General features: G+C 61.2%; 1 protein-coding gene across 1 annotated transcript; it reads right to left on the bottom strand.

The window, feature by feature from the left end:
- Positions 1-1,343: 1,343 nt before the first annotated feature.
- Positions 1,344-20,834, bottom strand: CDC42EP4 (CDC42 effector protein 4). Its single transcript, XM_036407802.2, has 3 exons — positions 20,731-20,834; positions 4,157-4,210; positions 1,344-4,126 (listed from the first exon to the last, which is right to left on the bottom strand). The coding sequence occupies exon 3, from the start codon at positions 4,076-4,078 to the stop codon at positions 2,966-2,968; it is 1,113 nt and encodes a 370-aa protein (XP_036263695.1). The 5' UTR covers positions 4,079-4,126; positions 4,157-4,210; positions 20,731-20,834; the 3' UTR covers positions 1,344-2,965.
- Between the last annotated feature and the right edge of the window lie 1,578 nt (positions 20,835-22,412).

The raw sequence follows: 22,412 nt of genomic DNA, 5'->3' as shown, positions 1-22,412 counted from the left end.
GGTAGAATGGGGGTTTGCACACTCAGGGGAGCACAGTCCCCTGCTCAGGTGTCCTCCCCTCACCTGCCTGGCCCCTCAGCCCTGCATTCCCCTCGGTGAGGGCCTGGAGCTGGCTGCAGCGCCCAGGGGCAGTGCTGGGCTGGGGGTGTGCCCCAGTGCCCCCCCACCCACCCACCCCCACCCAGGGCCACCACACCGGCCGCTCGGCCTCCTGTCTCAGCCTCGTCCCTCATTAGCTCGAACGAGCCAAACGCGGGGACAGAGGAGCATTTGAATTGTGCTTCTCTCTGCTTCCCAGGACGAGGATGAGTGCCGCCCAGCTTTCTCTGTCGACGCCGGGGAGAGGGACGGGGTTTCGGGGACTCAGCCACAGGGGCCCCCACATGGAGGGGCATCAGCTGGCAGAGCCAGCCCTGCCCAGGCTGATTCCTCCTCTCAGAGATGCCACCGCAGCGGCAAAGGCGGGTGCCAGTGCCATGAAGGGAAGGTGGTGAGGCAGGTGGCTGGGGGAGTGGCCGGGTCCCCACCCAGGGCAGACACACCCCTGACCTCACTTTCCCGAGCAATGGAGCTTCCCGGCTCCTGAGTGACGGAGTGATTGTGTTTAATATGTTTTTATGGATTTCAGGGAAGAAGGGAGAGGGCAGAGATAGAAACATCAATGGTGAGAGAGAAGCATGGATCGGCTGCCTCTTGCATGCCCCCTCCTGGGGATGGAGCCTGCAACCCGGGCATGGGCCTGACGGGGAATCGAACCATGAGCCCCTGGTTCATAGGTCAATGCTCAGCCACTGAGCCACCCCTGCCGGGCACAGAAGCGGTTTGAACCAGCCACGTCCTGACTCCGTTGCTTGGTGACTGGAGAACGTGGCCACATGGGCTCCCGGCGCACAGAACGGGGACACCAGAGCCAGCCTCACTGGGCCGAGGCTGAAGGGGAGAACACGCCGCCTGTAGGCGGATTTTCCAGGTCAGAGGGTCAAAGGCACCTGCCGTGTCCCGGTGGTGACACAGCCCGTGTGTGGGCCCCTGGGGCTTGGCAGAACACAGCCCCCCTCAGGTCCATCACAACGGTGCCCACGCCGGGAGGGACCAGCCTAGCCCCGAGGGACCAGCAGGCCCCACACATAACGAGGACGCTGCTGAGCACAAAGCAGCCGAGCACCCAAGGGACCCCGAGTCCCAGAGCCCCCCCCCCCCCGAGTCCCACCCAGGCCCCGAAGGCACGGCGAGAGAAGCCACTTCTGGCCCTGAGGACCCCGACCTGACCCCATGACCCTCACCCCCTACCCACCCACAACCCCAAGCAAACCCTCCCGTAAACAGAGGTGCACACCAGACAGGCTAAAGGGCTTTTTTATTGTTGCCTCGCGGTTTTAACAACTTCGTGAAAAAAATATACAGCTCAGAATCCGGGACGGACCACCGTCGGGAGGGGGCTCAGGGGCAGGCAGCGGGGAACCGAGCACCCCCGGGGCACTGCGGCCTGGAGCAGGTTAGTGTCTGAGTCAGGATCTGGCAGCAAACAGGAGGCGGGAGCGGCCCCCCTCCCCCCTGGCTGGATCCTGCGGTAGCCGACACCCCTCCCCCCCGCTCCCCCGCCCCCTCCCCCCATTGGCTGCCAGGGGACAGAGGCAGTGGGTCAGCCTGTTCCCAGGACAGAAAAGCCACCGTCCGCTCACCCTGGGACTCACACCAGGCGCCTACGCAATCCCCTTGAGCAGGGTTAGAGGGCACGGGCTGACATCTGTACTTCAGAGGAACAACAGGAACGGTTTGATGTGAGTGTGTTCCGTACGGCAAAGGGCACACTTAATACCCCCCAAAAAAACAAAACAAAACAAAAAACAGCCCCACCATCCTTTCGTTTTTGTTGCTACATCTGGCCGCCCTGGTACCTCTGCCCTCAGGGCCGCTGCCTCCGCAGCTGGCGAGAGGCCTGGGAAAGGGAGAAGCTGTGTGTGTGTGGAGCGGGCAGTGAAGAGGGAATAACTAAGTCCCAAAACAAAAACTTTTAAGCCCCCCCCCCCCCCCGCCCCGGATGATATATTACTTAAAAAAAAAAAAAGCCATTTTCCAGAAATATCCTACTACACTGCCCACCTGCCGTTCATACTATGGGGGGAGGGGGGCTGGCACGCAGACACGCACCCCGTACCATTCTCAGCGGAGGTCGGACGCACGGAGTCTAAACTGAAAGGGAGTTCCCTCTGACGGCAGATCCAGGGCTGCTCCGGAAGCTGCCCTCGGAGATGCCACGTAGCAGACAGAGCGGCAAAACCCGCAGGGGCTGCGGGGCCACGGCGGTCCCTGCCCGGTGTCCTCTGGCAGGCCTGTCTCCCGAAGGCTAGAAGCCCAGGGCTCCCTCCCGCTCCCGCCCCGTCCTCCTCCCGGGAAGGGGCCGCGGGAGTGATCAGGGCTGTCAGTGCGGCTCTCCTCCAAGGCCCCTAGGCTCCGTGCGCTGGGACAGCGGGGACGGGAGGGGGGGGGCCGGCCGTGCCCACCCCAGGCCTCCGGTGACACACGTTTAAGGGGGAGAGGAGGTCACTGTCAGGCCACAGCAGGAACTCCAAGGGAGCCTGGGGGAGGCAGGAGAGCCCTGTCCTTAGCAATGGCCAAAGGTCGCCCCTGAGCCAGCCTGCACCACGGCAGGCGGCAGGCGGGCACCCAGGTGGGCGTCTGGCAGCCGTCGGAGGCCAACGTGGGGAAAAGGAACCAGCTTCCCGCTGTGAGGACACAGCCCCGTCCCACGGAGCACAGGGAGGCCGGGCTGTGGACAGCGTCAGGCCCCAGGACCAGCGCCCCAGTCCGCCCCGGGCCCCAGGCTCGGCCAGCGCCCCCCACCCACCCGTGAGGCCCAGGGTCCGTGGCCGAAGCCAGGCTCTTGGCTGCCCCCCTCAAAGGGAAGGGGGTGGGCTGGAGGCAGGGAGATGGGGCCAAGGGCGTGAAGCCACCTTGGCCGGCCTCACACCCGGATCTCATCCTCCTCCTCCTCATCCATGAAGGAGAACTCCTTGTCGGGCTGCCTGGGGAGGGGGCCCCGGGCCTTCTCCGGCCCCTGGAAGGCGGGGCTGCGCTCCTCCAGGACGCTGGACGTGCAGCTGGACAGGGAGCTGCTGTCCCGCGTGGTGTGGCTGCCCAGGCTGCGGGCGGAGCCGGGACTCGGGGCGGCGGCCGCCCAGCCCTCGTCCTGCGGCGCCGGCGGGGGCTGCAGGGGGGAGTCCCGGCCGGCCTTGCCTTCCTGCCTGGATGGGAGAGGGGCCCCCGGCCCGGAGAGGGGAACCTTGGGGAGGCCGCCCGGCTCCTCCTCGTCGCCGTGGTAACCGCCATCCTCCTCCTCCTCCTCCGGGTCCCACTCCTCCTTGTTCATGATGCTCAGGACGTCGCCCAGCATGGAGGGCCCCAGGTCGATGTGGAAGGACATGATGGACTCGGCGTGCTTCAGCCCGAAGCCGGCCTTGGGCACGACGGGCAGGTCCGTCAGGTCCCCGAAGGCCCGCTCGTCCAGGAGGGGGTCGAGGGCGTGGGGGGAGGCGGCCCCGTTCCGCGGCCGGGGCACCCCCTCCTCCCCGCCACGGGCCGCCTCGGGGTCCCCCTCCCGGCCCCCGCTGCCAGCCTTCACGGGGCTGGACGACAGGCTCTTGGGCAGCTTGCCGGCGCCCCGCTCGGCGGCCTCCTTCTCGTTCAGCTGGGGCAGGGACATGGCGTTCTTGACGAACAGGGCGGAGTCCCGCAGCGAGCCCAGCATGTCCCTCTGCTCCCGGTCCCCCCGGGTCACCGACTGCGACCGCTTGCTGCCCCGGAACTTGCGGGACAGGAGGCCGCGCTTGGAGGAGGAGGAGGAGGAGGAGGAGGAGGAGGGCGCGGCGGACGCCTGCTCGTCGGGGGGCTCGCCCTCCAGCTCCCCGGCCTTGCTGTGCAGGAAGGAGGTGTCCCCGAAGGCGTCGCCCGCCCGGCCCACGTGCATGGTGTGGCGGAAGTCGCCCAGCGGCGCGCTGATCATCTCGGCCGTGAGGTCCACACGGGAGCGGCGCTTGGAGTGCACGGAGCTGGACACCAGCTGCTTGAGGATGGGCATGGTGCCCAGGGGCGGAGGCAGGGCCTCCGAGGCTGCAGGTGGGGCTGGCTGACGTCTGTCTGTCAGGTGCGAGGCGTCCGTCAGAGGCGAGGTCCGGCGGGCGGAGGGGCCAGGGAGGACGGCCTCATGGAGCTGCGGGAGGAGAACAGCAGGAGAGGGTTAACCGGGGCTGGCCTCCTGCACAAAAGCCCATCTGCCAGCCTCTGGCGGTTATGCAAACCCCAGCTCCCACCCGAGCCAAACCATAGGACGGGAGCCAGCAATCAAAGCCGTAACCCCGCCCTCCCTCTCCATCCACAGGTCCTCAGGGGTGGGACGGCATTTTGCAAAGCTGTTTGGAGTTCAAGGGGCCACAGACACACATCCCCTGAAACCTGAGAGAGGGAGGGGGGGGGAGAGAGAGAGGGAGAGGGAGAGGGAGAGAGAGAGAGAGAGAAGAAAGAGAGAGAGAGAGAGAGAGAGAGAGAGAGAGAGAGAGAGAGAAGAAAGAGAAAGAGAGAGAGAAAGAGAGAGAGAGAGAGAGAGAGAGAGAGAGAGAGAGAGAGAGAGAGAAAGAGGAAGAGAGAGAAAAAGAGAGAGAGAGTAAGAGAGAGAGAGAGAGAGAGAGAGAGAGAGAGAGTGAGCTTTCTTCCAAAGGACAATGCCGGCTCCCGCCCTCCACACCTCCTCCGCCAGCCAGGATGCTGCCAGGCCAACAGGACCGCATTCACTGGTGAGGAGGTGGAGGTGCGCCCCGATGCCACAGGCAGAGCAGGAAAGAGCCAGACGGAGCCCCGGACGCGGCTCCTCTGGGCAGAGACACGCGGGAAGTTCCTCCTGCCGTCTGACCTCGATCCCTGTGAAGTCAGTGGACGCCTCACCCTGAGTCACCGACCTCCCTCCGAGGAACAGAGGACGGGACAGGCCCCAGGGCGCTGCTGCCTGGCACCTCGGCCTCCGTGGGCGGCCGGCTCACTTTCTGAATCAGAATTGGGGTGGGGCTGCGGGATCCACAGAACCAGCTCCCCAGCCTGGCAGCCCCGGTTGGGTGTCCCTCAAAGGAGGATCCCGCCTGCGACGTCTCCTCTTTGTCAAGGACCCAGCCTCTGCCCCCGGGGGGAGGATCAAGACTGGGAGACTCTCTCCCAAGTTCTTTAGTCACTAGGGGTGCAAGGAGGGCGGGACCCCAGATGACCCAGATCCCTGGGATCTGCGGAACAGCAGAGCAGAGGGCCACGCGAAAGCATGAGGCACCACAGCCCAGGAAGCACCTGGCAAGCGTCAAGTTCAAGTTCAAGTGCAGTGTTGGAGCCAAACTGGCCCCTTTCTCTCAGGAGGGACCTGCCTCCCAAATGCTAAACCCAGCAGCACAGGACCGAGCAGGGTGGGGAGAGATAGGCGCAGGGACTTAGACAAGTATGTGGGTGAGGGGGGTGCTGGGTCACCAGTCCTCCTAAGAGTACCCTCATTGCAGGCCCATCCTTCCCTATGCCAAGTTCAACCCGTGGGTGCCCCCCTGGAAATTCTTCCTCCCTTCCCACCTCCGCTACTGCCCCCAAGCCAGGCCACCGCATCCCACCTGGCCCCTGACATCAGCCCCACAGGTCTCCCTACTTGTGTGCCTTTCTAGTCCGTCAGCTAAAAATAAACCCTATCGGACTCCCCAGGCAGACCCCCTGGTCCAGCCATCAGTCGCCGCATGCCCGCACTCTGCCCTGGCCCCCAAGCCCCTCTCCTGGGCTCCGGGACTGGACACACGCAATCCCCGCTGGGATGCGGTCACCTGGCTCGCCCAGCATCCTTCAGGGCTCCGCCGAGAGGCCACTTCCTCTGGGAGACCGTCCTTAGCCAGGTAGCGTCCTGCCCACCTCCTCCCTCACTCCCAACCCCAAGCAGGCACCGTTATCCTGTCCCACCCCTGCCGGCTGGACTGCAACCTCCCGCTGGGCTGGGAGCTTCCAGAACGTTCCCACAGGACTGTTCACCGCCGGATCCCACCTTCCACACAGCACAGCTGGCCTCAAACACCTGCGGGAGGGCCCGGCCTCCCCTCCCCAGCCCTGACTTTCTCCCTTTCGCCTTCCCAAGGCCAAGGTCAGTGCTGGCTTCGCTTCCGCCCACAGCCCGGCTCCAGGCCCCCAGCCTGACCTCCCTGTGTCCTCTAACCCCGTCCCACGCTCTTCTCCGAGCCCAGCTGCCGAGGCCAGTCTCATGGCTCCCCCTGCAGCCAGAGTCCCTCCTCCCCGCAGGCAGTCACACTGCTGGTCACCCCAGCAAAGAGTTCTCCGAGGGGGAAGAGGGGAGAGCCAGGCCCCGGGGCAGCCCTGCGGTGGGCACAGGTGAGCTGGCTGGCTCAGAGCCGGGGCGGACCGTGCAGAAGGCCTTGACATGACCCACTATGCCGGGCAGCTCTTCCTCCTCGCTCTCTTCTTCCTCCCGCCCAGCCCCAGGAAAAGCAGCTTCTTCTACCCTGCCCTGCCCAACCCCTCCGGCTGCCCACCCCCTGGGACCTGACCTCTAAGCAATTAGCCGGGAGCAGCCAGACCAGGGATTGGCAGACGTTTTCATTTTTATTCATTTCAGAGAGAAAGGGAGAGGGAGAGAGATAGAAACATCAATGACGAGAGAGAATCATTGATTGGCTGCCTCCTGCATGCCCCCTACTGGGGATTGAGCCCGCAACCCACCCAGGCATGTGCCCTTGACCGGAATCAAACCTGGGGCCTTTCAGTCCCCAGGCTGATGCTCTATCCACTGAGCCAAACCAGCTAGGGCTATGGAGGGCCAGACAGTTGAGATTTCAGCTCCGCGCCTAAGAGTGTCTTTGCCGGAGCCATGCAACTGTCCTCGCAGCAGGAAAGCAGCATCGGACTCCACGTGAACAAAGGGGTGACTGCGTCCCCATAAAACCTCATTTCCCACAATAAGCCGCCAGCTGGGCTCGGCCTGGGGGCCATAGCCGGCTGACCCCCTAAATTGTGGATAGAGCTCTTCCCACTCCCCCCAGGCCTCCGGGAGGCAGCATCCCGGTCAGCCGAGGAGCAGCCCTCCCACTTCCGCTGGAGAGGGTCAAGTCCGGAGAGGGAGGAGCCTGGTGTTCCCTGGGGAAAGTTCCAGTCTGACCCTTGAGCGGATTCCGGCCCCTGGAGCCCGGTCATTCCTGGTGGCGGGCGGTCCTGTGCTGGTAGGATGGTCAGCAACACCCCCAGGCCTCGACCCCATCAGATGCCAATAGCGTCGCCTCCCCAGCCGTGACAACCAGAACGTCCCCGGAAATGCCGGGGGGGCAGCCCCACCCCTGGCGTAAGAACTGCTGCCCGTTAGCAGGAACACGCAGGTGAAAATAAACAGGTGAACAAGCAGGTAGAGAGAGGGAGAGAGGGGGGAGGGGGCGGGAGGGACATAGAGAGTCAGGATGGCGGGCACAGGGACGGAACGGCCTGAGTCCCATGATGGCAGGAATCCCCAGACCCAGAAAGCATCTTGCAGCCTGTGGTTTCCGGTCTCCAGTGCTTGTTGGAGAGCAGAAGGGAAACCCGCAGGCCCTGTGGCCGCCCGCAGGGACTGGGTATCCCGGCCACGTGGCCACAGGACAGGGCTATGCAGCAGAGGGCGTGACGGGGCAGCAGGGAAACCCCTAGACCAGCCGCGGGACACCCAGGGCCCTGCAGGGCCCCACCCCCTGAGAAGGCGGAGACAGGTCTGGCTTCCCTGGGGGCAGGCACGGAGGCTCTGTGGCGTGAGCAAATCCAACCGTCTTCCACATCCAGCAGGAAAAGGACCCATGGCCCAGTGAGGGGCTGGGCTCTGCCACCTGGAGCTGCAGAGCAGACTGGACAGGCCGGGCTTGAGGGCTGGTGGGAACTCAGGGGGCTGTTCTAGGCCCCCGAGTGACAATTTCATCCTAAGCTTCTCACAGAAGGATTTGGGGGTGAGGAGATGAACGGGGGTTCAAATACACGCAGGTGGTCCGGGCCAGGCCTGGAGCCAGTTCAGGAGGCCTGGCACCCGCCCTCCCCCACAAGGGGACCTGCCAAGGGAGCCGGGGTTCTGGGAGGGGGTGTGGCTCAGCGCCGTGACTCAGCTCTGGGGAAGTGGCTGAAATGGGCCTCAGAGGCCACGCCCCAGAGCCGGTCCTGGGCAGGACACCCCCACCCCACCCCACCCCGGAAGCCACATCCCACTCTCCTGGCAGTGACCACGGCTCTCCGCCTCTCCCAGCCTCTGGTGGAACCAGATTCCTCTGCCCTCGGCCGCACTGACCACAGAACATTCCTTCAAGGCAGAAGCAGCTGAAGGCCAGGGCCCTGGTCAGTCCACTCAGTCCACACCCTGGGCTCCGCTCCAATCCCATCCGGGGAACAGAGACTCACCCCCCGGTCTTCCCATCTGCTTGATCCGCAGTCGGTAGGCACACAGCAGGCCAAGTCCCTGGCAGCCTGGCCCGCACAGGATAGTCCTGGGCAGCCAAGCAGGCCTCCTACTCTGCAGCTGACCCACAGCTGACCCGCAGCTCACCCCGGAACACACAGTACACACTCTGACACCACTGCCAGCCCAGCCCCCTCCACCCAATATCCGCATCAGGCAGCCTGGCTGGACAGAAGGGGCCTCGGGCACGGCGTCATTCCTGGCTGGAATGACCGCAAGAGGCTTCATTCTTTACTCTCTCTCTTTTTTTAATAAGATGTTTGTATTGATTTCAAGAGGGAGGAAGCAAAACATCAATCAGCCGCCTCCTGCACGCCCCCTCCTGGGGATGGAGCTCACAAGCCTCCCATGTGCCCTGATGGGGAATCGAACCGTGACCTCCAGGTTCAGAGGTCGAGCCACACTGGCTGGGCCATTGGTTACTCTTTCTCTGTCTCTGCCTCGCTCTTTCCCGCTCCCTCTCTCATTTACTGCACACCCATCTATTTTCCCACACTGCTCTGGGCCCTGGAGACACAGCAGTGAAAAGAGGGTTGGCCATATCCCTGCCTTCCCTGAACAGTGTGTATGTGGGGGGAAGGAGGGGGTAGGGAGCCAGGCTGTAAACAGGCAAACAGAATGGCACCTCGCAGTCCTCACTGTCCAGACGGAAACAAGGTGATGGAGGGTGGGTGATGAAGAGGCACCTGTGAGCTGAGAACTGAAGGATGAGGAGGACCCGAGGCTGGTCCAGAACATTCGGTGGAAGGAACAGCATAGACAAAGGCTCAGGCGTGGGAACAAGCTTGTGATGTTTGAGGAACAGACTGAACACCCAGGGCCCCGGGGACCCAGGGCCTGCCTCTCGGTTAGCCAGGCAGCGCCTGGATGGAGGGCCGGGGCCACACGGCAATCGGAAGCAGTTTCTAAGCGGGCAAGTCATCCAGGCTGCTTCTTCCTCTTTCTTTTTTTTATATATATTTTATTGACTTCAGAGAGCAAGGGAGACGGGGAGGGAGATAGAAACATCAATGATGAGCCGAAACCGGTTTGGCTCAGTGGTAGAGCGTCCGTCTGCGGACTGAAAGGTCCCAGGTTTGATTCCGGTCAGGGGCATGCACGTTGGTTGCGGGCACATCCCCAGTAGGGGGTATGCAAGAGGCAGCTGGTCGATTTTTCTCTCTCATCGACGTTTCTGGCTTTCTATCTCTCTCCCTTCCTCTCTGTAAAAAATCAATAAAATACATTAAAAAAAGAAAGAAAAAAAAAGAAACATCAATGATAAGAGAGAATCATTGATTGGCCGCCTCCTGCACACCCCACACAGGGGATCCAGCCTGCAACCCTGGCATATGCCCTGACTGGGAATCGATCCCTGACCTGGAATCGAACCCTGGTTCATAGGTTAACACTCAACCACTGAGCCACACAGGCTGGGCCCCTTTTTGAAGGCAGAGACACCAGGAGCTGTGAGGGCCCAGATGGAGGAGGAGAAAAAGGACAGACAAAGGGGACCCTGGCGCCCTTTCCCAGGGGTGGGTCTCGCCTGGTGGGCCATGGACCCTTCTCTCTGGGACAGTCGACAAGCCACCACCAGGTAGAACTTAGCTCTGCCGGAACGGGGAGGCATTCAGCTGCCAGGTCTGTCCGCTGAACAAAAGGGGGTTGTGCAAGAAACTGGGTAACACCGGCCACAACTCTAAGAGGCTAGAGACTCGGGCTCTTGTCGCTTTCTGGAAAGCTCAGCAGCCTTTCCCTGGGAAGATAAGACGTCCGGGGCCGGCGGAAGAGTGTTTTATTCCACCCGCAGACAGGGCCGATGGCAGCCGCAAACGGCGAGCGGTGTGCGTGACCCCCCGGCCCACAGACCCACATCTCGCCCTCACGAGGGCCCCGGGGGCTGTGCTGTGCTCTGGCTGACATTAGTGCTTTGCAGAATTTTTAGCTCCTCCGCATGCTCTGTCCCAAACCCTCGAGTTTGGAAGGGTCTGTTTGCACCTGAGCCCAAACTGCCACTATTTAAAAAAAAAAACAACACAAGCTCAGGACCGGAAATGATCACCATTATCCTCAGTCCATGTCTGCGTCTCCTTAAAACACCTGGGCGTGGAGAGACTAAATGAAGGGACTTGCCCTAGATCTGTGGTCAGCAAACTTCAGCTCGAGAGCCACATGCGGCTCTTTGGCCCCTTGAGTGTGGCTCTTCTACAAAATACCACGGCCTGGGCGAGTCTATGTTGAAGACATGGCGTTAGAAGGAGTTTAAATTTAAAAAAATGTGACTCTCCAAAGCAATGTCAATCTTTGTCCTGTTGCCATTTGGCTCTGTGGACTGATGAGTCTGCGGACCGCTGCCCCTAGGTCATGGACGGATGCCAAGCCTGTGTTCCCACACCAGGGCGCTAGCCAGGCGAATAGCCACAGCACATAAACAACCTGGCACACACGATTCACGTGTGTATAAACATACGACCCACACACACTTTTATTCTTACATATTATTGATGTGTCTATTGTCCCTCCATGCATCAGTGAGTAAGGCTTCGTCTCCCCGTTTTTAGGACCACCCCATTGCCAGGCGACGTCTCTGAGCTCTGGTGTTTCCGTCCCGCATCCCAGTGGCTTTTCTTGCACACCCTCAGGGTGGGTGTTCATGACAGCGTCCACCGTGTCAGGGGAAACCAGGGGGCTGAGGACTCCCCCAAAAGAACTCACTCCCCAACAACTGCTTCCTGATGCCTGAGCCACCGGTCACTCTCCGCCCCACCCCGGAGACTGGCCCATGTCCAGTGACACTGAAGCTCTAAGCACGCGTGACCCGAGGGGGGATGCTGTGGGGAGACCGTGGGCGGGTGAAGGCTCTGCTTCTGCGGCTTCCACAGGCCTGCTGGCGCCTGCAGGGAGCACAGGAGGGGAGAGGGCGGGGGTCACACAGGACAGCCAGCGCCCCCATGCTGCACGCCAGGCAGTTCTGGGACGTCGTAAATGCATGCCCCCATTTTACAGGAGGGAAACTGAGGCTCAGCTGGGGTGACCTCCCTCACTCAGTCCCACAGCTTGAGATGGTAACCTGAGCCCATTTCTGCTGGCCCTGGAAACACGTCCTTTTCCTGCGGGAGGTCACCCCGCTCGGCCTATTCAATGGCCACCGTCGAGCAGGTGCACACAGAGGGAGGGGGTGCTCCAGGCTCCGACGGGCCCCTCCTGGCCTGGACCTCATCCCAGCTTCCTGCTCTGAGAGCCTCCCCGCCCGGAAGCAGCGGCCTGGGCTTCCCGCATGGGGAGGAACCGGCTTGGCCCACGGCCGCCCTTCCAGTGTTTTCCGTGCCTGTCCCGCTCAAGTTGCCAGCCTGTGTCACTTGGTACTTCCACCTGCCAAGACCAAAACCCTAGCCCAAACGCTCTCCCGAAAATCTCCCAACCCTGGCGCCCCACGCATGCTGCACCCTCGCTGCCTGCCTGCCCATCCAGACCTGGCCCCTTGGCCCAGGGGCGGCCCTGGCCGGTCACACTCGGGCACATCCCACTTCCTGGAGAAAAACAAACATTCCCGGCTCCCGTGCCTCTTCCTGGAAGAAAAGGAAAGTGGACGAGGCCCGGGTTTCACTACCTGCTTCCCACTGCGGCTCACACACACACTCCGCGGCTCACACTCACTCGGCGGCTCACACACACACTCGGCGGCTCACACACACTCCGCGGCAGGGATGGTGGGAGGCAGGACCCAGGGGTGTGACTGGGGAGGCTGTGACCTGTCCTGGGTCATCAGGGCACTAGGCTCTGGTCTGGCGAGGCTCTGAGGGTGCGCTGCCCAGGGAAGAAAGAAGCAGTCCAGGCCAGACCGTCTCAGGGACTTCCACTCTCCGCCGTCTCTAGAGGTTATTAAATAATTTACTCCTTCTGTCCGACATGGCAGCCCCGGCCTGATATGGCTCAAGCGCACTCGGAAGGTGGCCAGGCCAAACTGACACGGGCAGGAGGGGTACACACTGGGCCTCAAAGACTTAAACTAAAACGGGAATGTGAAACAGCTCGTTCACACTTTTATATGGATTTCACATTAAAATGCTAATGACTATAATAATAAAAGTGAAATATGCTAATTAGACTGGGTGGTCAAACAGCGGAACAGACGTCCAGAAGATCCTCGGGGCGAAGCTGGGGCTGTCTGGCCTCTAGTTTGGAATGCAACAGGTTACATAAAATGTTAAAGTCACCTATTTTGTTTTACTTTTTATGCAGCTGTTAAGAATGTCAGCTCTCCACGGGGCTTGCAGGATCCTTCGATGGCGGAGTGCCGATTTAGACATTTCCCCCTTTTATGGGACAAGCAGGGCTCCCCCTGCAGATGAATAAAGAAAGCCAGCCACTGTTTACATTTGGGTGGAAATATGCACATGCTGGTAAATCATGTTACAGTGTTTGAGATTAGATCCCAAGAGCCTGAATTTTACATCCAGCGGCCCCGGATGACTGCCAGGTTGTTTCCTTTGTGTTTGGACTCTGTAACAAAAATCCTTCCAGCTAAGTCTGCCCAAGTCCTTCACCACTTCCGGAGGACGCATTCTTCCAAGCGAGTACAATTACTTTGGTTTCTTCTTGTTTGACTTGTTCTCCAGAAGGTTTTACCAAGTTACAGTCTCACTAGCGTGGGATGAACACAATCCCCGCCACCCTCACTTGTAATTTGCATTTCTTTGTTTACTAATAAAGGTAAGTAGTACTTTAAAGAATTGATTTTAGCGAGAGAGAAATGGAGAGAAGAACATCTATGAGAGAGAGAGAGATACATAGATACGTTGCTTTCCTATGTGCCCTGACCGGGGATCGAACCTGCAACCTTTTGTTGTACAGGATGATGCTCCAACCACTGAGCAACACCAGCCAGGGCAAGCTACTTCAATTTCTGACTGTCATATTTTGCAAGAATGTCGGCACATCTACCACCCACCCACTTACAGATGGTGATTTGCCTGCTTTCCTTCTCAGAGAGTGCTTATTTATTTTTGCACAGTCAAATCTGTGTTATGGTCTCTGGCTTTAATATCTTTTTTAAAAATATATATTTTATTGATTTTTTTACAGAGAGGAAGGGAGAGGGACAGAGAGCTAGAAACATTGATGAGAGAGAAACATCGACTAGCTGCCTCTTGCAACACCCTCCACTGGGGATGTGCCCACAACCAATGTACATGCCTTTGGCCGGAATCGAACCTGGGACCTTTCAGTCCGCAGACGGACGCTCTATCCACTGAGCCAAACTGGTTTTGGCTGGCTTTAATATCTTGAAGCAAAGACACCGCCCCCCTTCCCAACTTTATGAAAATATTCACTTCTAAAAACAGTCTAGAATGTAGACACCAAACTAGAGATGCCTGTGGCTTATAAAATTGTGGGTGGTTTAAAATTTAAAAAAAAATTAAATGTAACAATAAAGTAATGTTACCGATTCTTTATAGAATTGTTATGTGAATTAAGTTTGGGGGGTGAAATTCTTTTTATCTGGTAGGGTAATACTCCCACCTTTAACATGATTCTAGAAACTTCTTGGCTTTGCTATTCCAAGATGGACTTTAGAAATAGGTCATTAAGTTCCAAAAGAAATCCTGATGGGATTACAGTGGAATTGAAAGGAAGCCATAAATTACATTGGGAAGAACTGGCCTTCGCACAACCTCAAGTCCTCCCACCCATCTGCTCAGACCTTCTCCGTTAAACTTTGTGGGTTTTCCTCCTCCGAGGCTCACACATTTCTTGTCATGTTGATTCTGGCTTATTTTATGGTGTCTTGTTGTGAATGGGTTTTGCATCCTCCCTCCCCTTAGCGTTCCACTTTTCTTTTTTAATCCTCCCCTGAGGAGAGAGGTTCAGGGAGAGAGAAAGAGAAACATTGATCGGTCGCCTCCCACAGGCACCCTGACCAGGAATCGAACCCGTGACCTTTCCATGTGCTGGACACGGAACGACCCTCCAACCTAGCCACAACTGCCAGGGCTAATCAACGTGCCGATTAGATGGCTTTGCATCCTCTGCAACTCACAGCGCCTCTGCCCCCGCTGCTCCTCATCCTTAAACTGTTATATTTGCTACAATTGCGGAAACAATGTTGAATAATACCACTGACAGGGAACATCTCTAGAGGTTCAGGCATTGGACGGGATAATCTGAACCTCATTCTTCAAGACAGTAGCCACGAGCCACTCCGTATTTTTATAGTATTTCATTGTACTTATTTTAAATGTAAAAACGGATGCTTGACTGAGTAAGTGGAAATCCCAAGTGTGTTTAAAGCTGCTCGAGACCGTGAATCTACTTTTCCAAGGGTAACATTTTGGGGACTCCGAGTTCTGACTGCCTGTGAAACTGAGCATCCAAAATTGAGATGCGCTGTGGGGTGTACGACACACACTGGATGTGGAAGCCTCTGTGTGAAGACGTAACGTAAATTATCTTATTAATATTTTTCTGGTGACACGGTGCAATGACAATACTTTGGATGCATGAGGCGAAATGACACATTCAAGTTCATGTCCCGTCGGTAGTTCTTAACGGAGGAAATGAGAGCTGTGTTAAAACACCTCCCAGAGGCACTCTGCGAGCTGCCCAGATGGGGTGCGGCGGACCCCCCTCTGGGAGATGGCACCCTGGACCCTTCCCCTGGACCCCGGTGGGCACCCCCTCCCCGCTCCCCCCACGGACCCGGGAACTCAGTCACTGAGCTTGGACTCTGCACCAAGCCCCATTTTGATTAGACTGCCTTTTGAAAAGTTTACAAAACACACTGTCTTGGCATTTGAAAGACTTTATCTCTTGTATGTTCTTCCAAACATTTCCGCGGAGTTCTTTCCGTCGCCCCCACCCAACAGCTAAGAAAGCGGAGGCTTGGGGTTCAGGGATGTGCCCTGGTCCCAGGGCTGCGGAGGGCAGAGCAGGGAGGAGTCCAGGTCGCCCGATTCTGGGCCTTTTCTCTGGGCCTTTTCTCCTTCTCCCGTATCTGGGCAATCAGGAGGTCACAGCATGGGGCCCAGGCCTCGGAGGTCTGATGGAGGGTACAGCTGCGTGAACACCCACAGGATGCACAATTTTGCACAGAATTTCAGGTGAAAATCTCTCTGGTCTGCTCACCCCATGCCTCACCGTTCCAGGGAAAGTACAGAAAAGTCCTGGGACATACAGATCACCCCTCCCACCTCAGGGAACTCCTCCAGGGCTGGGAATGGGCCCCTCTCCTGGCTGTTCCTTCACCCCTGTCCCTGCATCCACCTCCCTCCTCACCCCAGAGCCCGGGCTGTGGGCCTGGGGGCGGTGAGAGCAGCGGGTGGGGGAGCGGGGGCTGGCTCGGAAGGGAAGGGAAAGGAGCAGCCAAGACCTGGGAGTGACAGGAAGAGACAAATCAGGAGCCAAGCCAATGGAGAGCCAGTGACTCAAGGACATTTGCAACTTCGCTTGTTTACAGGGCTCTTCCTGGAGAGGCATTCTCCGGGCCTCCACCCCCCCCCCCCCCAGCCTGCCCCCTACAGGCAGCAGAGGGGCAGCCAGGAGCCGGGAAGGCTGCCCGGTGGGGCCCACGGCCTCCGGCCTCCAGCCTCCAGCCTCCGGTCTCCTCGCAGCTGGGGCTCCCTCCGCTGGGAGTGGCCCGGCTCCCCTCCGCCTGGGGCCTCAGGAGGAAGCGGCGGGGCTTGAAATCGGATCTGCCAGGCCCGGCCGGTTTCACTTCGCTTCTCCTGAGACCCAGTGCTCAGCTGAGGAGCTGGGACTAAAAGGACACTCTGGGGCCTCCAGGGGGAGGCGGGCGGCCTGCACTCTCCCCAGAGCCGGAGGTCTCGGTCCGGCCAGAGCATTTAGTGGGGCAGGGGGAAGGGGAGGGGGTGGGGGCCTGAAGAGCAGGGACCTCCGGAGCCAGACCCCCCCGGTTCCTGGAGCTGACTCAGCCACCATGGGCACTGTGCCTCCGTTTTCTCATCAGCTTTCAAAGGGACCGGTGACATGTTGAATTCGGAGCCTTACTGGGAGGATTAAGTAAACTCATGTCCGCCAAGCGCTCAGCACCCCGAGAACAAGGGCCGTGGCGCTGGGTAGCCCGCCCTCTCGGCCGCTGCCCTGCGTGAACCCCTTGAAAAGTAGGAGGAAAATCCCAGCATCCCCAGCGACACTCTGGCCACTGTCACTCGCTGAGTTCAAAGAGGACACGTCATTGACCTGGGACACGCGCTTCCACTGTTGCCTGAGACACTAGCCAGTCTCCAGGGCTGACCCCTTCCAAGTCCATGGGAACCCCCAGGATGAACGGGGGGGGGGGGGGGGGCAGCGGGGTGCTCCAAACTCTGGAGCCCAGTGCAGACGGCAGCCCCTCGGGCTCCCTCCTCCCCTCTTCACCTGTCACCTTCCAGGAAGCAGGGCGGTGCAGGGGCTCATTCCTAACCTCTGGCTTCAGTTTGACCCGGATAAATGAGGGGGAGGAGGGAAGAGAGTTCTCCTCTGTAACTCAGGATTTTGGGGGGCCTGTGGGTGCTACTACCAGCAACAAATAATGCACAAATAATAAAAAATAATGCCCGCTCAACCTCCCCACAAAACACAGCCTTGTCCCTTGGACCTAACCGGGTTCTCACTACCGGTGTCTAAGTTTTACTGCCAGCCAGCCAGCCAGCCATCCCTCGGTGTTCTCTGTGCTCTCAGCCTCTCTACCTCCGTTATTTGAGTGTGCTCCCGCTGGGGAAGGGGGAGCACCAGTCCCCTTTGGATGCGTTAGGACCTAGGCAACATTCTTTAAAAAAAAAATAAAAAAAGAAAAAAATATATATATATTTCATTGATTTCAGAGAGGAAGGGAGAGGGAGGGAGAGAGAGAGAAACATCACTGATGAGAGAGAATCTTTGAGGGGCTGCCTCCTGCACGCCCCCTACTGGGGATCGAGCCCACCACCTGGGCGTGTGGCCTTTACCACAATTGAAACCAGGACCCTTCAGTCGGCAGGCCGATGCTCTATCCACTGAGCCAAACCAGCGAGGGCCCCAGGCCACGTTCTAAGGAACTGCTGGGTGGAGACCACCAGAGCCCTATGCCCAGCAGAGGAGGGCCCTGGATGCCAGAGCAGCCACCCTGGCCTGGAGCCCCGAGCTGCAGGCTGGCAGGGCCTGGGGGAATCTCCTACCTCCTTACTGGAAGGAGGCCCAGGGCTCCCCAAGAAGCTGTTTTCAAGATGTGGCTCAGGGACACAGTTGGGGGCTGGGGGACGAGGGAAGGGGGGACCAAAGGCTAAGCTTCCTTCACAGGCGCTGCGAGCAGAGAAGGGCCACGTCCATCCACACACACACACACACACACACACACACACACGCACACGCACACACACCTGTGCAGAGAGGGCTGCGGGGAGTCCGCCTGGCGCTGGCCTTCAGGGCCTCCACCAGGAGCTCCAGGGCCTGGCTCCGTGTCCCAAGGTCGGAGAAGAGCTTCCGGTACACAGGTCAGGAGACCTGAGCGGGGTCAGCGCTCTCGGCTCCCAGGGTACAGTTGCTCAACCCCGTCCCTCCGCCCAAGCCTTATCTCTGGCATCGGCCCAGATCCTGTTCCTCCGAGGGACAGACGCCTCCCTCCCCCACCAGGGACCGGCTCCTGGGAGCCGTGGGAAGGAGGCTGGGGCCACTGCTCAGCGGCAACCCTGGGCGCTCTGGCCTGGGCGCCTCCCCTCCCAACCTAGTCAAAGGGGAGAGACGGGAGGGGATGGGGGGGAAAGGAGGGGGGAGAGAGAGAGACTGAGACTGCTAACACCTTGCCTGCCACACCTAGGCACAGCCTGTCCTGGCCACAGAAATCAACCAGCCACTCCAACTGGTGGGACTCCCTGAGCCAGAGCCAGAGCCAACCCCAGGCGCTTCTGGGAAAGCCCCCGGCGGGAGGTGTCAGGAAGGGTCTCAGATCCTCTCTTCCCAGGTCAACTTCTGCCTGTGCTCCCTCTGGCTCCACTTTGTAGATAAGACTCATCTGTGCGGGCATCTCTGGCTGGGTCTGGACATCAGTGAGTGAGTGTGAGAGAAAGGAGGGGGAAAGGCAGAAACCCCAGAAAATGGAAGGCACGCTCCAAGGAGAGGCCGCAGCTCGCGGAGAGAACAGGAGCATGGGGCAGTGAGTGGCCGGGGCCATGAGTGGCCAGGGCCCATGCATTCAGGGGTATCTGAGGGGCTGGGACTCCCCCCAAACTCCACCTCCTGAGAGCAGGCTCATGTTTTTATACCGACCACCCCCCCAACCCTGGAAAGACCAGGAGAAGGAGCTTGGGTGCCTCCCCAGGTGCCCGGAACCCCTTTGTGGGTGGGAAGGAGCAGCTGCCCTCAAGGAGGAGGCCCGGAGTGAAGTCCAAGTTGGGAGGAGATAAACCCTCTAATCTCTGATCACATGTGGTTCACAGGGCAGCACCCCCACACCCCCAGCGGGGTCCTGGCTCCCCGGGAGGACTGAGCTGCACCGGGGCCTGCAGATGCCGCCTTTATTGTTTGGGGCTGAGCCCTGCCCTGGCCCCATACACCCCCCCTTTGCAGGGGGGAACCCACAGCGCAGCTCCCCTTTCCTTTGTGCCCTGTTCTTTGTTCTCTTAAAATCCAGTCCACCCTGGCGGTGGTCCCCTCCTCCACCCCGGCCTCGGAGAGGGGCGGGGGCGGGCGATACTGGAAACCCAGGCCGTGCGAAGTTGCTTTGCGGGAGGCCCTCCTGCGGCGGGCCGGCCGCTCATTGTCTGCCCGGGCTGAACGGGGAAGGCTCGCTCTGGGCCAGATGGCTGCCAGGCGGGGGAGAGGATGGGGGGCCGTCTCCCCCAGCACCCCAAACCCTCTGGAGAGGAGCGGGGGCCTCACAGCTCAGGGACCCCCTTTCTCCACCCAGAGGCGCAGACACAGGGGCGAAGCGCGGGCCCCGGGGCCGCCGGCGGAGGCCGTGGGAGCCGGTCAGATTGCAAGGGGCGACGACCGGAGAAGAAAAAGCATTGCGCTCCCCCCACTCCATTCCCCCCGGGGAGAGAGAAAACTTCCAGAGCCCGGGCTGCAGGCTCTCCCCAGGAAACACCAGGAATCTGGTTCGAGTTAGCGGAGGGCACCCCTCCCCCCGCCCCGCCCCGTCGCACGCACACCCCGGGCTCCGGCCCCCCGCTCCCCCTCCCGGCTCCCGGCTCCCACCAGCGCCCCGGGCCCGGGGGGGCCCCCGGCGGCGGCCCAGCGCGCGGGACAGCTGGGGGGGGGGGGCGCCCCCAGAGCAGGGGACCGTTTTGTACCCCCCACCCCCGGCGGGGGGCGCTCCGGGGAGGGGGCGGGGCCAGAGACGCCCCAGCGCCGCTCCAGCGCCCCAAGCCGGAGATTAAGCCATTAGCGGCCGCTCCGGGCCGCCGCCCGCCGGGAGCGCTGGGCCCGGAGCCGCCGGGAGCCGCCGGGAGCCGCCAGGAGCGCTGGGCCCCGAGCCGCCCGGAGCCGCCAGGAGCGCTGGGCCCCGAGCCGCCGGGAGCCGCCAGGAGCGCTGGGCCCCGAGCCGCCGGCGCGCCGGTCCCCCGCGGAGCGCCCTCCCGGGCCCGGCCCCACCCTGCCGGCCTCTCCCGCCTCCGCTTCCCGGCCTTTCGGAGGAGGCTGGCGGGGAAGGAGGCGGGAGAGTGTGTCTCGGGCATTCCCTTCCAGGCAGCTCCTGCCCCCTTCCACCTTCCCGCCTTCCCCCGGCCCCCACGGCACTGCGGTGTGGGTACGAGTGAGAGCGCGCACGCCTCCGCCACGGCGGGCGGATAATCGGCTTTTTATTCACCGAGAACTCGGGGCGCACACACGCCCCCCTCGGGGAGCCCGCAGGCTGCGCGCCGCTGGTGCCGACACACACCCCACGCGGGCCCCCATCCCTTCCCACCGCACCCCCATCCCACCCACCGCACCCTCATCCCCACCCCATCCTACCCACCGCGCTCCGGCCGGGCTCGGGAGCCCCGATCTGGGGAGAGGAGATCGCCCAGCTCTCCGCCTCCCCGCCAAACCCCGCTCGGCTCGGACACGGGGAGCCAGGCTACCGGCCCCGGCCCCGGCCCCGGCCCCGGCCCCGCCACCCACGGCCGGGCGCGGGGAGGAACGGCGGCGCGGAGGAGGGGGTCTCGAGGCCCTGGCCCCCGCCCCACGCCCCCGATCGCGGCTTTCTCGATCCTCTCTGTCCCCCCAGGAGGGTCCGAGACCCCCCGCCCCCCCACGCGGAGCGCCCCGGGGTCTCGCGGGGCGCAGTGTCCACCGCGGCCGCCTACCTGGGTCCCCGGGGAGGCGAGCGCGCGGCGGGCTCCGCGGGGCTGTGCGCTGGGCGGGCTCCGCGAGGCGCGGGGACAGCCGGCCCATGTCCGCGCCGCGGCGTCTCCCCACTCCCGCCCGCCCTCCCGGCCGCCAGGCCCGGCCGCGGGGACACGCCCCTCCCAGGCCCCGCCCGCGCCCCGCCCGCCCTCCGCGCCCACGACCACGCGGCGCCGCCGCAGCCAATGGCCTCGGGGAGCCTTAGCCCGGCCGCCCGGCCTCCGCCGTTCAAATCTGCGAGCCGGAGCCCCTCTGAGCTCGAGGAGGGCGGCCCGGGCGGGGGCCTGGGCTTGGGGGGAGTGGGGTTCGGAGTAGGGGGCCCCCTCCACGCTGCGCTCCCGGCCCCAGTACCATCTGGGGCGCGCTGAGGCCCCCCCCCCCCCCTGCCCGGGGACCTCCCGAGGCTCTTCGGAGCAGCGACCAGACACCCAAAGCCCCCTCTGCTCGCCCCTGGGCCCGGGACCGGCGGCAGATGGGGCCCCGGGCGCCGTCTGGATCTCTGACTCCATCCCAGACGCGCTGGAAACCGGAGGGCCCAGGGGCCTGGCCGGGGGCGGGGTGTGAGGGGGCTGTCGGCAGGGGGCTGGCCTTTGATCTTCCCGCCTTTCCTGCTGCCCTTTGCCTGGAGGTCTGCGAAGGCCAAGTTCTCCCAAGGAAACTTCCTTAAGTCTATTTTTTTAAACTGATTTCAGAGAGGAAGGGAGAAGAGAGAATCATTGATCGGCTGCCGCCTGCACGCCCCCTACTGGAGATGGAGCCTGCATGTGCCCTTGACCGGGAATCCTTCTGTGACCTCCTGGTTCGCAGGTCGATGCTCAACCACTGAGTCACGCCCGCCCCGCCTCCAAGTAAAACTTAAGCGGCTGAACTCCTGAGTCCCAGGATCCGCGTCCTCGGCGAAGCAGGCTTCGGGTTTGCTTCTTTTTAGAGAAATAGCTTCCATCTGTAAAGGGCCGCCACCCCCCAAGGCCTGCGGTGGAATATTGCAAGGAGAGAGGACACAGCAGGTCAAGGTTCCCTTGCTGTTAGCCGCTCCCCACCTGGGGTTTCCAGGAAGGGAGTGGGAATAGAGGAGGCTTCAGGCTCCCTCCTGCCAACGTGGCCTTGGACGTGACCCTCGGTGGGCCCCTTCCCGCTGGTACTCTCCCCTCTTTGCTGCTGGTTGTAAACCCTCCCCGCGACCCCCTCTCCCCTCCCCCATTCGCTCATCCCAGATCCCTAAGGTTTAGAGTCTAGAGACACTCAAGCCTTATCTGTCCCAAGAAAACTCCCAGTTCCCAGAGGCACTTCCGCCCTTCTCTTTCCCCCGCCTTTAAAACAAAGTATTGTAGTGTGTCTTTAGGGCCAGCTGGCTGCAGTCTGTTCTCCTCGCGGGTGTCTGGGTTGGCCCTCCGGTTAGATTACCTGTCAATGGCGCTGATCCCCAGAACAAAGTCTGGTGCTCTCTCTGGGACTGCCCGCCCCTTCTGGGTTGGGAAAACGATAGCGTCCATAGGGGGTCAAATTCTATTGTGGGGAGAACTGGAAAGAAAATAATAACAGTTAATTAAGTTAGATAGAATTAAAACAAATCCAACGTGTTTCCGGGAATGAGCGTCCTGCCTCTGAGGCCCCTGCCACCAACACAGAGCATGCGCTGACG

The sequence above is a fragment of the Pipistrellus kuhlii genome, unplaced genomic scaffold, assembly GCF_014108245.1.
Source record: "Pipistrellus kuhlii isolate mPipKuh1 unplaced genomic scaffold, mPipKuh1.p scaffold_m20_p_37, whole genome shotgun sequence".
In the NCBI taxonomy this organism is placed as follows: domain Eukaryota; kingdom Metazoa; phylum Chordata; class Mammalia; order Chiroptera; family Vespertilionidae; genus Pipistrellus; species Pipistrellus kuhlii.
This window is presented reverse-complemented; position numbering and strand designations above follow the sequence as displayed.

Excerpts from the sequence above, each read along its gene's own strand:
- CDC42EP4 (XM_036407802.2), bottom strand. The coding sequence starts at position 4,078 with ATGCCCATCCTCAAGCAGCTGGTGTCCAGCTCCGTGCACTCCAAGCGC.